Source organism: Zonotrichia albicollis, chromosome 4, assembly GCF_047830755.1.
Source record: "Zonotrichia albicollis isolate bZonAlb1 chromosome 4, bZonAlb1.hap1, whole genome shotgun sequence".
Lineage (NCBI taxonomy): Eukaryota > Metazoa > Chordata > Aves > Passeriformes > Passerellidae > Zonotrichia > Zonotrichia albicollis.
Window position 1 is genome coordinate 20,363,831 of NC_133822.1, and position 16,244 is coordinate 20,380,074.

The 16,244-nt window shown below is 44.5% G+C and overlaps 2 protein-coding genes across 3 annotated transcripts in view; both read right to left on the reverse strand.

The window, feature by feature from the left end:
* CHPT1 (choline phosphotransferase 1) overlaps positions 1 to 9,809 on the reverse strand; it is a 30,362-nt gene extending 20,553 nt beyond the window's left edge. For both annotated transcript variants that reach the window (XM_074539029.1, XM_074539028.1), the window contains exons 1-2: positions 9,379 to 9,809; positions 726 to 873 (exon numbers count right to left, since the gene is read on the reverse strand). In XM_074539029.1, the coding sequence (XP_074395130.1) occupies positions 726 to 873; positions 9,379 to 9,642 (412 nt within the window). In that variant the 5' untranslated portion in view covers positions 9,643 to 9,809. The remainder of the gene's footprint in view (positions 1 to 725; positions 874 to 9,378) is intronic.
* A 5,515-nt stretch (positions 9,810 to 15,324) lies between these two features.
* The window catches only part of MYBPC1 (myosin binding protein C1), a 72,196-nt gene continuing 71,276 nt past the window's right edge, over positions 15,325 to 16,244 (reverse strand). The window contains exon 30 of the mRNA XM_074539031.1: positions 15,325 to 16,019. Within this exon, the coding sequence (XP_074395132.1) occupies positions 15,919 to 16,019 (101 nt within the window). The 3' untranslated portion in view covers positions 15,325 to 15,918. The remainder of the gene's footprint in view (positions 16,020 to 16,244) is intronic.

Here is a 16,244-nt window from a genome sequence, read left to right on the forward strand (position 1 = left end):
AAATTACTGAGTAGCTGACCCTCAGGGGCAGTCCTGGTAGGAGAAACCAAAACACAGCACTCCTTTTCTGCCAAGGCAGGGCCCTGCCCTCTGGCCTACAGTGGTTGTTCTCCCTCCTCCTGGCCTTGCCATCTCGTGTTCTTTGCAACACCAACAACTTCAGCTGAAGGGCCAAGCTCAGGGAGACTGGCAGCTGCACTTCTCTGGGAAGTGACACATAAAGAAGCCACCAATTCCCACAGCAACTGTCTCAGCCATTAAGCTTTATGGAACTACAGGCACTGGCACCAACAGCAGCTCAGTTATGGAAAGTGAAACTCAGCAAGGCTTGCTTTTTAAGGACTCCCAACTTTTTTAAAACTACTTCTTCTAAGGAGTATAAATCACCCTTCTCGTAAGTGCCAGGCTGGATGCCCTATTACCAAACTGATATTTTGGCACCTTACTCCTAAAGGGGAGTATGTGAAGATGCAGTTAGGTAAGAGCAGAACATATCTTACCCAACATCAGCCAAAGAACTTCTAAAATACCCCCTGTTACTGGCCAGGGATGCAAAGGTCAGGAGATGGAGAAGTTATCCTAAAAAACCCTGTTCTGAGCAGGGGTTTGGACTAGATGATCTCCAGAGGTCCTTTTCAACTTCAACAATTCTGTGATTAAATCAGCTGCTCCTGAAAACAGGCAACTTTTGTAAACTAGGATGTGTGACAGTAAATGGAGGTTACCTGTGGAAATAGAGTCACAACCATGATCAAAGAGTTCTCCAAGGGGAGAACTACTGTTTGTTCTTCTGGCTTGCTTCCCATCAATGGCATCCAGAGACTGGTAGATAAAAAGTCCTACTGCACCCAGGAGGTAGGCCCAAAAAGGTGCCTGAAAGAGATTCACATAAAAAGTCACCAGGTTGTTCCCAATTTCTTAGGGAATAATCTGTTTCATTGAAGGTAAAATACCATTCACCACAAAACTGTACAATATTGTGCTATTTCTTACTTAATGGACAAACCAAACATCTTGCACTAATATCTATATGCATTGTAGTAACTACTGTAATGAACTACTTCAGATACACCAGTCCTTCTATTATTTAAACAAAAACAAACCCAAAACTTTGGCCCCTCTTCTGCATCAACTGACCTTCTTTTCTACCTTAAATCCACAGTGTTTCTGTGATTAGTTGCATTCTTTGTGCTGGAAAATGTTATAAAAATCATCTTTAAAAAAGAAAGTAGTAGCAATGCACTTACTAAAGCTTTCAGCAGTTTGTGTCACAGACATGTAGATGATTTCCTCATATTTACAACATACAGATATAAAAACACCAAGTTTTTTACTAAATAAAGATTTCAGCCTTTAGGGAAAGATATTTTTTCCAACACACAAAAGTTGACTACCTAGGCATTTTTGACAGGGCATAAAAAAAAAGGAATTCACTAAATTGAAGGAGAAACTATCTACTTAATATACATCATTTTCAAATCAAGCTGTTAAATTAAGACCACTCTTAGGTTCAAAGGAACTGTTCTGCAGTCATTCCTTTGAAAAGCACTATTTTCATATGCACAGTCAGTCTGGCTTCATCTAGGAATTAGGTTTTGTTTAAAATTATTTCAAACCCCTCTGGAACGAAGCACAGGCAACATTTTTACTTCATGTAGTTTCCAGTACTTCCCTTAGCATTCAGGAGTACTGTTAACAAAAATGAAGTCAGGTAAAAATGCTGGCAATGCAACTTGCAGATTAAACAAGCAAACACCCACAGGCAGGCACAGAGCTGAATCCTTTTCCATTCCCTGCTTAGGGACAGCTGCTGTGGTGCTGCTGCACCTCTGCAACTCCTCTCCTGCAGCACAGATTGACCAACATTTGCCCGTGTATTTCCTAAGACCAGTAAAGGCTATTAAGCAGATTAGACAGCAGATCAGATCTCAGTGTGCTGAGATTTGTCCACACTCAACTAAACCCAGTGTGACTACTGGGGAAGAAGGGAAAATGGCAGCAGTAAGAATGCAGATAAGGTGCAGCTGCTCCTCTAGACATTCTGATGTCTCATCACCATTTTATTCATTGTCTTGAGCTAGAAAAAAAGTTATGCCTCCAGTTAGACTGGTCACAAAACACACTTAGCAGCCACATGCTTAAGGAAAGTGCAGCTCTGAATAGCATTTTTGCTTTTATTTAAGAATTTCTCATGTATTTCAGGCTGGCTGATACACTGTTATCAAAGTCAACTGGTTGCTGCTTCACCCAGCTTTGAAGGAAAAGACAGCCAAAACATCAGGAATTCACTTTAGGTGCAAGCTCTGGATTTGTATGCAAATGAAAATCTAGAACACTTTAAACATTCTTCAAAACTGGCAAGGCTGTCTCCTCCCTTAATCCAAGGAAACCAAGAAAAATTGTTATCACAGATCATGTAGGAAGCCTTAAGCAGGTGAAAGAAGATGAGGAAATATTATTATTCCAATGGACATTGCAAAGATCACACTTTAGAAATCCAGGTCAAGCGAGGACAGCAATATAAGTTTGATGCTTAGTGACGGAATTAGTTGAGTTTCTTAGGTTTATTCTCCCTTTTAGTTTAATTAATTAAACAAAGGAATCTTGTCTTGTCTTGGGGGGTGTGGTTAAACCAGGGAGGAAAGTTTTAGCCTCACCTAAAACCTTTTGAAAAAGTTTCACTCCTCTAATGAAGGGGAAAGGATAGAGCCTGTGGAGGACAGGAGGTGCCTGTAGCTACCCCAGGGCTGAGGATCACCAGAAGCCCCAGAGAGGCACAGAGAACTCAAGGGTCTCTCATGGCACGAGGTCACTTGGTCTCACACAGTGCAGGGGTCTGCAGCTACCTCCACTTGCTCTGCATCCTTCAAAAATAGAGGGCTGTCAGTCATTGCTCAGGTACTTCAGAACATAAAAGCACAGTCAGGACTTTGTTGAAGCTGAGATAATTTTAGCTGTGATATAATCCACATAATAAAGTGACCACAGTACATACACTGGCTTTCAGACTAACTTTGTTACATGGAGAATAACAGAGAATCTCAAACACAGCAGCTCCAGACCAATGAGCAGAAAGGCCATGAGAAATCACTGGTTGCACTGCTGTCTTTTAAAGGAGTGTTTGAAAGACACAGCCAATTTTATCAGCAGTATTTCTGTGAAGTGCCACAAAGGTCATCTGCAGTGTGAGGTGTCCTTATGGTGACAAACTTCCATTAATTATGAAAAGACAGCTTGAGATCTACCTTTAGCTTCTTGCAAAGCAAGCATAACACAATATATGCAAAAATAAACAAATACATCAGCTTTAACTCAAACTTCTCCTACTAGGGCTTTTTGACAAAACAGTAGCTTTGTCCAGTTGCAAGTTATGGTACAGCTATGATCATTCAGGCTGATCCAAGTCTGTTTGCATTAGCTCCTACTGGGACAAATCAAAGCAAGAGTCCCTCAAGCTCTCTGTCTGCCCCTTGCTGATCTGGACAAAGGGTGAGCATTTTCATCTGTTTCCCAGTGAGGATCATCTGTATCCAGTAGCACCTGTAGCAGATGTATCAGGATCCCCCACAGTTAAAAAGAAAGGAAAAATAATTCTTACTTATGTTAGTAAGAACAGCATATGTCAGAAAGCTTAGAAACACTATCTGGAGCATTTCATCCCTAGCAAATCTAAACCAGAGTGGTAAGAACCAAAATTCACTTGTGATCAACTATCATTTAGCAGCTCTAATGTTTTCACTGGTAAAACACAGTTTTCCAAATCTCCAAAGATTCCTAATAACCATGGATTTTCTCTGCTATCCACCCTCCCAATACAGCTCCTGCTGATGTCTCCTTTGCCTTCTCTCCATACAGGGATGTCCCCTGATGGCTTCCCACACTGGACCCAAGTAGTTTTCAAATTAGAGAAGTGGGAGCATCTGAGAATGCTGACATGGCTAAGCAGAAAGGTCAGGAGGCTCCCAATAATCATCAGCTTTTCACTGATGAGGTGTTTATTACCTCTGCCTAAAGTTATATCCTGCCCAAGCAAATGTATTATTTGGCCAGACCTAGGAGCTATTCTCACAGAACTAGAAGAGAACAGAAACCTGAGGGGGAGGAGGCAGGCAGGGAGAGGGGGATGCTCAAAGGGGTGTCTGAAAATACTACAACCCCAGAATTCTGTCACACACAGATTCTATACAGTAGAATTGGTCATCTGTTAACACAGAGCATGTCAAAATAAAGCCATGTACAAGAAGTGTTTGATAGAGATGTGTGACATGCCTCTCCTTCAGGAAAAAATGGGGGTAGAACAGCAGGCATTTTTCTACTCCCATGATTAAACCCCACAAAAGAGCAGGGGCATCTGCAAAAGACTGCAAGTGTCAGGGAAACCTCTTAGAAATAGTTTCAAGCACAGCTCTCAAATCCAGAGAATTCAACAGGCCAAGCTTGTGCAGTATTTAAAGATTCAGTTCCTTAATTACTCATCACGTTTAGCCATAATCTCACTTCCTCAATCCACGCCTAAGAGTGTTGCCCTAGTTTACATGGCACCTCTCTGGACCAGAGCCAGAACAGAGGGAGACATTCTGACTGGACTTCCCCTAAACATGGATCATTTCCCACGCTTCTGTTCAGCACAAACCACTGTGCAATTGCACTGACAGCAAGAAGAGAGAAGGGGCTGTTCAAACCTGAGCTACAGCAGGGAAGGCAGCATGGATGAAAAAAATAATAACCAAATAATTATTTGTACCAAACTCCAAGTGCATTTCATGCATACCAAGGAGACTCTGCATTCCTTTAACATCCTTGTCTCTCCAACAAGCCCTGTCTGAGAGCTCTCATCCTTCTGTGTCAGGATTCCTGCCCTCCTTACTTCATGCCAAATAACCTCCTTCTCCCATTCACAACTGACCTGTTCCCCTCTTGTGGGTTTTGGCTGAATTTCCCACTCCACTCAGTGCTTCACATTTATTTGCCAAGTCAGGTAATGCTTTTTCCTCCATGCTCTCCTCCCCTGCCCCCCACACACATGCCCTGCTCACACCAGCTGCTCCAGTTTAACTTCTTTTCTACCTCTCTACTCTCTCTCCCACAAAGCTCAGCTGTGTCCCTGCTGTTTACATAATATCATACCTGTCAATATCTTCCTCTCATTCTGCTCTCTGGCAGGCCTCTTTCATTTTAAAGGTGGGTCAGTTCTTTGTTTGGGTTTGCTGTTGTTTTTTTTTTTTTTTTTTTTTTAAGTTTTTTTGAAAGAGAGAGAGGCAGAGACAGCATCTCACCAGTGTTCCTCTCCCACCAAACAGCTGATAGCAGAGCCAGGTAAAGGCACTCAGACCCTTCCCTGCTCTTTGGTTTCCCTAGATATAAGGCTTTCTAAACAGCACATTTCAGCAAGGTATGACACCCTTTTATAAACTCACTGCACCATTTCCTGAACAATCCTACAGAGCCAGCCACCACAAGGATCCCTTCCTTCCCTTAGCTCCCTGCAGGAGAACCCTTGGGCCCCTGCCCCCTTTTCCTATCACTGCCCAAAAAGCAAATCCATAATCCATCCTTTTCTCTTCCTGTCTTCCGCTGTTCCCAGCTCTTTGCTTAGATCATGCTGAAAGTGCTTCAAGAATTATTTTCAAATAGTTATAATTCAATACAATCTAATAATTACAGCATGTACTTCTGTCTGAAATTCTAGTTTCTGAAACCATTCTACAATTACATGACTTTATAAAGAGGGCAGATTTACACTAAATATAAGAAAGATTTTTTTTTTTATGATGAGGGCCATGAAACATTGGCACAGGTTGCCCAGAGAGGTGTTGGATGCCCCATTCCTGGAAACATTCAAGGTCAGAATGGACAGGACTCTGAGCAACCCAATCTAGCTGAAGATGTCCCTGCTGCTGGCAGAGAGGCTGGACAGAGGCTGGACCTTTAAAGGTCTCTTCCACCCAGCTATTCTTTGATTTTAGAGCGACCTGTGGCTGATCTTGAAGGATTACCAAAGCTAGACTCCTCCACGGGCAATCATGAAAACAGGATCAAAGTTTCCTTTCTCCTTTTTAAGAATGTTATGATGTTTAGTCAGTTTTCTTCCTGGTTTTCTCCAGAAAGGGGAAGGATATGCAAGATTCCCCTGCAAAGCCTTATGAATTGACGAGCTGCTTCAGAGTGGTCTGCTAGCAGTAGAGCAAAACAATTCACTGTCTTATGGTGGGGATGAAATAGAAATCCTCACCTAAAAACTGCTCCTTTTGCACTCTAATGCACCAGATACACATTGTTCTTACTTAATGTCAGCAAGAGTTTTCATTCCTAAATATTTCCCAATGAGTGTCAATAAAAAAAAAAAAAAAAGAAAGAAAAAAACAGGAACACAACCCAGGCTGCAGACACAGTGAAAACAATATTTTAGCACTCCACAGAACATGAAATGTGCAGGTGGTGTCCTCTCCACCACCACACCTGGATACTGTTTTTATAGATTGCTGTCCTAAATTACAGAGATTAGGAAAATAAAAATGTGCACCTGAATCATGGTTACAATAATGCCTGAAGAGTGCACCTTCTCATTTAGCTGTGAATAAGAAAGTTTATGTTGAAACATGCACTTAAAGGAGACAGTGATACAAAAGTCATGTTCCTCCTAGGCAAGGAAACGTTATTGAAGCAGACAATATTTTCTAATTCCAAAACATACTGTGCCAGTCAGTAACAAACAGGTTTTCAGTAGCTGCTGATACTGATGAAGATAAAAAGGACAATGTATAGAAAAATAACAGCTCCATGTTAGGAGAACAAGAGAGCATTTTGTGGTTTGAGACATTAATTTTATTGGGGAAGGGAAATGATGGAAATAACTGCAATAGGACAAAATGGAAGCGGAAAGTACAAACAGGAATTAGAACAACTAATTCAGCAGGCAAAATCACAAGGTGGAAAGTGTCTGTGGGGAAACAGATCTGTGACCTGCTTTCTAGTAAGTAACTCAAACAGAATCCCTTGCAGAGAAACTGCTAAGCCACAGTCTTCTGGCAGCTGCAAAGGTCTATATATACAGGTATATATATATACACTGGAGAAAGATCTCCTTTCTAAGCATGTGTTAGCAGCTGCTCTCTGAGGGATTTCAACTACCAGCCTTGTTTTGGATGGTTTGTACAAACATCAAGACTTTTGTGTTTTCAATAAATGCTTAACCAAAATGCCCATTTAAGATTGGCTAAGGAATAGGGAATAACCACATTAACCAACTCAAAAGAAATCCCCTACACCAAAACCCAAAAGTTCTTGTTACTTTATCCAAGTCTTCTATTCAGTGCTCCTACCTGTGAGACTATAACAATGTCATAAACAATGGGTGTTTGTCCACCTTGTCCACCTGGATGTTTGTCCAGGTGATCAAGCCACATACATGATGGAAAGAGGTGCTGTTGAAGTGCACTAGGGTATTAGTTCAGTCTGTGATTTCAAGCATCTTTAACATAATTGTCAGCTCCACCTATCCCTTCCAGCCAACACATCCCAGTCAAAACTACAGAGCAGGTATTACAACAGTGCATGCAGCACCTGCCAGTGTTGCAACAGCTTTAGCTTTTTCAAAAAGCCATCCAGAAACATGATCTCAACTTAGGCAGAAGACAAGCTGAGTCATTAAACAAGCTGGAGGGAGAATGATGCTTCTAAGTGATGCAGCAAGAGAAAAATCAGGGCTGTTCTCACAGAGCAGAGGCAACAAACAAAACAACAGGATCCACACTGCTTGTTTATAAAGGATATACTGATATCTGAACACAAATGTGTAGTCCAAACTATAGCTTCTTATAAAATCCAGCTAGTAACAGAAAAGTTCCTAAAATCCAACCTAAGTTTTCCTGGAAGGAATAGTTCCCTGGATATCAGCAACACAACTTTTTTCTTTTTGTACAAGAGTCCTCAAAGGAAAAATAACTTAAGTAAAATTTACTTTCTGCTTTTAGTTTTGAACAGCAAAGAGAAAAAGCTAAAATGAGCATTCATTCAGACAGCTGGCACAACTGATATTCTCATCACAATACTAAGCTAAAGTAGTATTAGTAGCAGTACACAACCATTTTAATTCTGAAAGTGGGACTAGAAGACCATCTGTAGTTTCCAACCATTCACTGTCATCTCCGTCTTCTCTTTTACTGCCTGGGTGCCTCTACAGGGTGATGTGTATCAGGGGAGTGGTTAGGGTACCCTGAGACCAAACCAAAGCTAATTTCGATCTGGATAAGTTTCCTGATATGTCTGCCACAAACATCTCTGCTAACACAGATGGCACAGTAACTAGAGAAAAAGAAATGTTCTTCTGACAAGAATACTCACCAGGGTAAAGCTATGGTATTAAAAAAGTCCCAACCAACCACCAACCTCTGTTGTTAGAATTTAACCCCATCAGAACACAAGATAAACAACGGCAACAAGGTATTTTAACCAAGTAATTGGGTAATACCGAGTATTTGGGTATTTTACTCAAGGTATTTTACCCACATAAAGCAATTTCCCCCAGCTATTTTCTACTCTAACTACCAGTAAGACTCTGCAGTGGGAAACTTGCAACAGGCTGGGAAGCTCTGATGGAGCTCCTGAAATTGACTGAGAAACTGTAGGCACTGCAGGTCAAGTGAGAGTAGCACCTGCCCACGACAACAAGCCTGTTTTCCCTCCAGAAGTAAAAGCAATTAAATGTTTCCCACGCAAGGAGGGATACATTTGAGCAGCGGTCAGCAAATTCATCTGCTCCCCAGCCCAGCCGCAGCTCTGATACCCAAGCACCATCAGCCGTGTCTCGTGGTCCAGCCCTGCCCTGCTCCTGAGCACATCCCGCACCTCCGTCATGACCAGCCGCTGTTTCTACACCCACGGCCCCTGTGTGACAAGGGGGGGACATTCCCTTCCCAGCCATGGAATGCAAGATGGGCTGTGTGGGAGGCGGGGGTCCCTGTCCCAGGTGAGCCCGGCCGTGCCCTCCGCCCCACAGCGCGCAGTGCAGGCCAAGCGCCCGCCGCACCAAAGCCGCGGCCCCACGGGGCCCTCTAGGCGGGGACCCTCGTCCTTCCACGAGATCCCTACAGCGTTTTGCCATTCCAACTTTAACACCCATCTCAGGCTTGACCCCTGCTGCCCCACAGGGCGAGCCGCTCCGCTGATTGCTCAAGAAAGCCCCGCAGCCCTGCCTGAACCTCCCTGCCGAGGGACGGGCCACGCGTGTCGCTGCGGTGGAGCTGAAGTGCCAGGGCACCGCACCCGCGCCGGGCACGGCCCCCGGCTCCGGGCACCGCCGGGAGGCACCAGCCAGGCCGGGCCGAGCCGAGCCGAGCTGCGGCCCCCGCGCCCGGCTGCAGCCGCGTCGGGCGGTACCTGCTCCGTGGCGCTGGGGCAGCAGGCGATGAGCGGCAGCGCCGTCAGGCAGTTCAGCAAGAGGCCGCCCAAGGTGATGGCGTTGGGCGCCAGACCCCGCGGGACCTGCTCCACCAGCCAGCCCCAGTAGGGCTGCAGCCACGGCTCCAGAAGCGAGCGCCCGGCCGAGCTGTAGCGGTGCTGCTCCAGGCGCTTCAGCTGCGCCGGGCTGAGGGGCGCGGGTAGCGCCCAGGACACGGCCATGCCCACGCCAGCGGGACGCATGGCACAGGGGTCAAGGAGCCGCCGCCGCCGCTCGGGGCGGGGCTGAGCAGAGCCGGGGGCAGCGGCGGAAGAAGCCGACGCCCAACAGCGCCTTGGCCGGAGGGGAACGGCCGCCCCCGCCTCGGCCAACGCGCGGCGAACGCCCTCGCCCCCGGCTCGGCTTTGGCTCCTTGGCCCCGAACGCGCGGCGCTCTCACGGTCCCGGCCCCGGAGCGGGCACGGCTCCTCCGGCTCCGCCGCGCCGTGCGGGGCTGGGGATGCCCGGGCGGGGGAAGCCCAGGGAAGCCCCTGCCCGCGGGGGAAGCGGGTGCGGCCGGCAGGGCCCGTCCCGCCGCCTCCGCAGGCCGCGGGCGGTCAGGGCCGGGGCTGTCCCCGGGGACAGGCGGCCCTGCGCGCACCTCTCATCCCGGCGGGGTGAACGAGTGCCGCTCCCACCCGTGATTTCGGCTCACTTCCCTTTCACAAGTTTTATCATGCAGAGGGGCTGCACGCAGCAGGTGGCCAGAAGGATTTTTGCCGGAGCAGAGCATAAAGGGTTTGAGCAGCAGGTGACATCGCTGCTGCCCACAGGACAGTGCCTGCGGGGACAGTGGCCCCACGGCATCACCCAAGGATCCCTCCCCATTGCCCAGGGATTCTGGTGTTAACGTGTTATGGAGCAACTGCACACGGTGTTACACAGGGCTTTCTTCACATCCTTGACTTGCTTTGAGAGGGTGCTTCCAAACAAATGTGCCTTTTGAGAAATTGTGGCGCATCAAATCATTTAAATTGGTCATGTGAAGGATTTTAGATCCCTGAATCGCCGGGAGGTTGTGTGGTTTCTGAGTGAGGTCAAGGAAAAGCTGTGTGGCTGAAGTAGAAAGTGAAAAATACAACATGCAATGGCATCTTCTTGGTCTTAGAAATTCTCTTTTTTTAAGTTGCTCCACTGTGAGCCAGAGGGTGCAGCTTTCTGTCCAGACACTGCAGTTTCCTGGACAGAGCTGCTTCCTGTTATTCAAAGGGAGCTGATTCACTTCAACTGATAAAGTTATAATGTGTTTGAGTAGGTTTCTCTATTGCAAAAGTCAGGAATGCTTGGCACATGTTAAGTGGTGATTTCCAAATCCTACTGTGTGCTATGGGCATTCCAAGTGCTATGTCATTCATCAGCTGATTTAATTTACAGATCATTAATAACAGTATGATGCAGTAATTGTCTTTAGAAACCAAAGCAGAGGGGATAGGAGCTGTTAGCAAAGGAGAATATGTAGGCTGGATTTACATATAAATAGTAAAGAAAGGTTCAGTTACAGCCAACTGGAGAATAGCAAAAGGGAAATCTGACATCGTCACAACCAGTCAGATCCCCAGTCCACTGGAATCACTACATTTGGGAGAAGGTAAAACTGTTTCATTTAATATCCTGTGCATCAGTGTGGTCAATGAGCATAATAGAACTGGTATTTAGGGAGAGATTGCTCTTTGGATAGCTGAAGGAAAAGAGAAACTGGGGAAAGAAGTTGCATAAAAAGCAAGTGCCACATTAGAGGTAGAAACAGATTCCCTACTGAATTTATCACTGGGCTTGGGGAGCTGTTTGCTTTAATTTCAAAAGCATTCCTCAACAAAGCATAGAATAGGGGAACACAGAATTTTAAGTCCAGTGTGTTTAGTCTTCTAGTGCTTCCTCAGCATTCAAGATACTGTTTTGCTACCAAAGCAGCAGCTTTACCTGTCAGTCAGGAAAGCAGGACATGAAAGTCAAGTGACAGTAAGTACACTGTGCTTAAAATAGAATGCCTTTTGCTCCAGAATCTTAAAATGCAACAAAAGACTTTCACTAAGTGAGAGTCCCTTCACAATGCTCTGTAAAATGTACTAATATTACACTTTTCCCCCCTAAAAGGAAGTTCAGGAAGTTTAAAATTATTCTTATAAAAGGAATACTTTAAAAATTCTGACTCTTCATAAAGACCTTATTAACAGTATATCCTAATTTAAATAATCTTTTAAAGATTACTTGTCTCTTTTTCATTCCTCTCCTTTGTGTTTGTGAGATTTTTTTTCAGTAAAGGAAAAGTGTGCTGGCAGTAGCTGTGTTCTTTTAATGCACATGGGTAACTGCAGTGCCTGTATCAAGATCCACATATACCAGTTTGAGAATGGAGCTGTATTTATATACCAAATAACCTTCCATTGGCAGAGAAAGCAAATAGGAGCCAAGAGAAGACCAGATATTTTCTTCTGGCTTCATTAAAAATAAACTAAAAATAAACTAAAATATTTTAGATTAACTTTGATTCATCTTCGTGTGTCTGTCTATGTGTGTTTACATGTATTTGTGTATTTGCTGCCCTCTGATGTCTTTCAGGTTTGCTAATTACCTGGAAATCCCTGTAGCTTTGGAGAAGTTTCTTTGGAGTATTATTCACATCTACAGCATGATATTCTGTTGCTTCTCCTGTAGTGGCTGTTTGGTACTTCTTTGTTTTCCTATAGCTGATATTAATTGCTGGTTTCATTAACATTGTCCTAACTCTTTGGGTTTGGTCACTACTACATCCACCAAACATGATTCCTGGAGAATCCTATAGGGCAAATTGTCATAAACCAAAACTTCTCTTTCTATTATTCTCCCAATAAGGTTCTGCAGCCTGTTTTAAATCTCTAGAAATCCCTGTTCAGTCCCACACCATCCAATAATTTCTCTGAAATTCAGTTAATTCTTGATTCAGAGTGGTGGCTGCTCGGTGTAGTCTGGATTTAGAGCAGGTTAATGCCCCCTCCTCTCATCCCCAGCCCGAGGGGGTGCAGGGGGAGGAATTGAGGGCAGCTGAGTGCAACGCTTACTGTTCACACAGGGAAAAGGAGCTTAGGTCAGCTTGTTGTTTAACAACGCTGGCATCTGGGAGAAATTAGACTGGCTAATTCCATCCACAGAGAGCCGGCAGAAGCTGAGGTTATGCTGGGCTTCCAGGCTGTTATGTGTGGGATATTAAGACTGAGGAGGCAGATAAATGTAACCTTGAAGCTGTAAATGTTATGTATACAAAGTGCAGGTTGCTGTGTGCTTCATTTTTGGGCTTACTGACAAGCAGAAACTCACAAAAACTGTAGCTTTTGGTGCTGACTATAACAGACTGATACTGCTTTAAATGTGGGCCACGTACTTAAATGCTTAAATCTGTATGGCATTTAATCAAACTGACCTTCTCCTGCAGCTTTCTGTGCTTCAAAATACATGAAGGGAATCTCAATTCACTGGTGAGATACAGAATAAACAGAAATTATTAATCCTGTATGAAATTCTTTCCCTAGTATATGTGTTGCTTTCTTTGTTGTATTGGTGTGAATGAATGTGTGGGAGAGGATTGATTTTGGCAGGAGCAGGGTGAAATGCACCTGGGGTGTGGAGGGGTGTCCAGGATCACTGGGAATGCAGAATTGCTTCCCTGCACAGATAGCACTACAAAAGAAATCACTAAGATAAAAAGTGAGAAAAAAGTATCTGTCTGTCTATCTATCTATCTGAGTCAGATTTACAGAACAATGTGGGAAAAGGCACTCAGATCCCCAAAGCAAAAGAAGTGGGAGCACAGCTGTGAAAACACTGCTTCAGGTGTGGCGGTTCAGAGTAGCACATTCTTTTTTTATTGCATAATTACTGACTGCTGAGTGTTTGAAAATGCGCTGACATCAAATAAACATCTTGTGATGTACCACTGGTCTAAGTAGGCCTTTATCTTTATAAACCCTAATTGGAGATCAGTCGTTAGCCAGTGAGCACATAACCTGCCCTGTTTGTACAGCCAGAGTGAGAATTGGTAAATAAATGTCAGGGCAATAAGGAACTGACAGCCTGGCCAAGATATTTGTGACCTTGTGTCTCTCATGTTTCAGGGTTTGCTGGAGACTCAGGGACAATCAGCCCCTCTCCTAAAGAACTTGGATTTTAATGATGCTGGAGTTGGAGAAGAAATGTAGCTGTTCTACCTGTGGTGGTTTGATCAGGAAGGAGTAGGAATTCTGGGAAGCTGTGGTCAAACCAATGAAAGTTTTAAGTTTGAGACTGGCACTTAGTGTAACTAGTGGGGTTTAGACACACCTCCGAGAATACACAGGGGTTAAAAGCAGGGCACTGGCCTTGGCACTGTCTCTTGAGACGTCGCTGTGAAGAGGTCAGATCTCTCCCCCGTCCAGCCTTGCTGCTGGGCGGGGGAGGGCCAGCCATGCAGTAGGCCCGGGGCCTGGACAGAGATGGGAGGTGAGGGGCTTTCAAAGATGGAAGGGTGGAGGAGCCCCAAGAGACATCGAGACATCAGGCAGCCAGCCCCCCCCCCAGGAGGGAGAGAGAGAGGGAGAGTCGGCGGTGATAGCAGCCGGCCCAGGAAAAGAAAGGGGGGGAGGGAAAAGGGTACAGCCCGGCCGGCCGCAGCAGCAGCAGCACGTGTGGGAGTATCATCTCGTCCCAAGACAGACAAAGACTGAAAACTTTTAACCCTTTCTTTCATGATTGAGGCCTTACAAAAATGCTAATCCTCCTCGAAGCTGAATAAGAAGGGAGATAAGAGATGAGATGAGACAAGGACCTGGCCCGAAGAACGTGGAGATGATTTGGATGGGGAGAGATGATTTAGAGTAGCTTTTTGGCTAGACTTTTCTTGTGGCCATGGACTCAGTTGTTCCTGTGACACAGACTGCATTTAGGGAGAGGCAGTGCCTCAAAACCAGGAGGGTTCATTCGTGAAGACCCCCCGGCCCCAGGGGGTTGGAAAAATATGGGGGGGACAGATGTCCCAAAGCAGAGACTGTGCCTTTTTTGGAGTGAGACAAGGCATCCTTGAAAGACAACCCTAAAAGCAGCTCTGGCCATGTCTCAGTGGTGAGAGCACTGGGCATGGAAGGAAGATGTCACAAGCGGCAAAAGGACTTTTTTTTCCGGGCGGTGCCGAAGTGACAAAGAAGCACACGAAGTTTCAGTGTGTTTCCAAGAGAAGCCTATAAAACAAGAAAGACTCCTTTCCTCTTCATGAACTGCAGTTTGAGTATACTAAAGTGTGAGGCCAAGGCTAGGCAGTTAGTGTTTTAGGAGAATGTATCAGATTGAGAAAGTCAAGTAGTGGAGAGGAAGAAAAGTGGTTTTTGTAAAGTTTTCAATTTTTTTTTTCTTTTCCTTATAGTCTTTCCCTATTTTCCTGTAGTTTAAGTAATAAAGTGTTTTTTATGTTTAAGTTAAAGCCTGTTTTACTTATTCCTAGTCACATCTCACAGCAGACACCAGAGTAAAAGCATTTTCATGGAGAGCACTAACTCTGTGCCAGGCTCAAACCATGACACTACCTTATCTCAGGTACTTTTGCCATGCGCAGTGAACTCACCAATGCTATGTCTGAGTCCCTTTTCTGATGTGATGGCTGCAAGAGTTACTGGGGGAAGGGAGTGGAACCAGAATGGTGAAAGCTGTCATGGCTGGCATTTATCACATTTTAAATACTGAAAAATGCACAGATAAAAAGTTGCATGTATTGATAGCATTTATCCCCTCACATTCTGTGTCATGTATCTTAAGGTGTAAGCCACCGGGTTAGGTGACTGCTGATACTGTTAGTGGAAATAAAACAAGAAATGTGGTAAAATGAGACAGAAAAAAAAAAGTCAACAAGAACTTAATAGATCTTGAACACTTCATGTTTATTGTACATTAAATAAAACAATTTCAGTTAAGTTGAGAGACCAGTGGGTTGGATTTAGGAAATCAAAACTTCTATAGGAAGATATGTTCAGCTTAAATGATCATTAATTACATATGCATTAGTTACATTATAGTAAAACCATATTCTGTTAAACAATTCTTGGGTGAATAAGATACATTATCAGAGGTATGTATTCCAAGGATCTTATTGCACATCTACTGGCTAATCCATGTACTTCCAGTCTGAGAAAGATATGCTTTGTACCACTGAGAACAGACTGACTGCTTCCTTGTGCTTGTTACACAGCTTCCCCTCTTTCCTCATTAAAAACCAGAACACGATACCAAACAGAAAGCCGAACATTACAAAACGTGTGTTGTCTTCAGTTCATTTCATTTCAACCTCAAAGCAATCCATGCGTAATTCTTTCTTTTCAGTAAGAGCAGGTAGGGAAAACAAAAGGACAATTAAGGGGAAAAAAACCCAGGTCATAAAATCCCCCACCACACATGTTTTTCTGTCGTTGCAAGAACTAAAATGATGTTATTATTCTGCTACCAGCTTCCAGTGCAGTGGAGGAAGCACTGTGGACGGACTCTCACTTCCCTTCAGTTTTGTCTGCCTGCACTTCACGCATATACGAGTCAATGATGTGCGGAGGCACTCCATCCATTAATAGCTTGAAGAATGAAAGCCCACCTACAAGCAAGGAAAACAGGAAAATCTTCAGAGTGAAGGTCTCTGGAGCAACAGCTTTGCACCTTTATTCTCTGGCATAAGTGACAAGGTTTAGTCAGTCTCTGTTACATATTTTGAGATGTGGTAAAATTCAGCCCTGCTCAAAAGTCCAGTATGACATGTACCCATTATTTAATTGATACTGTACAGACCTTTCCTGTCCTCTTGTGCAGGGTGAATTTCATT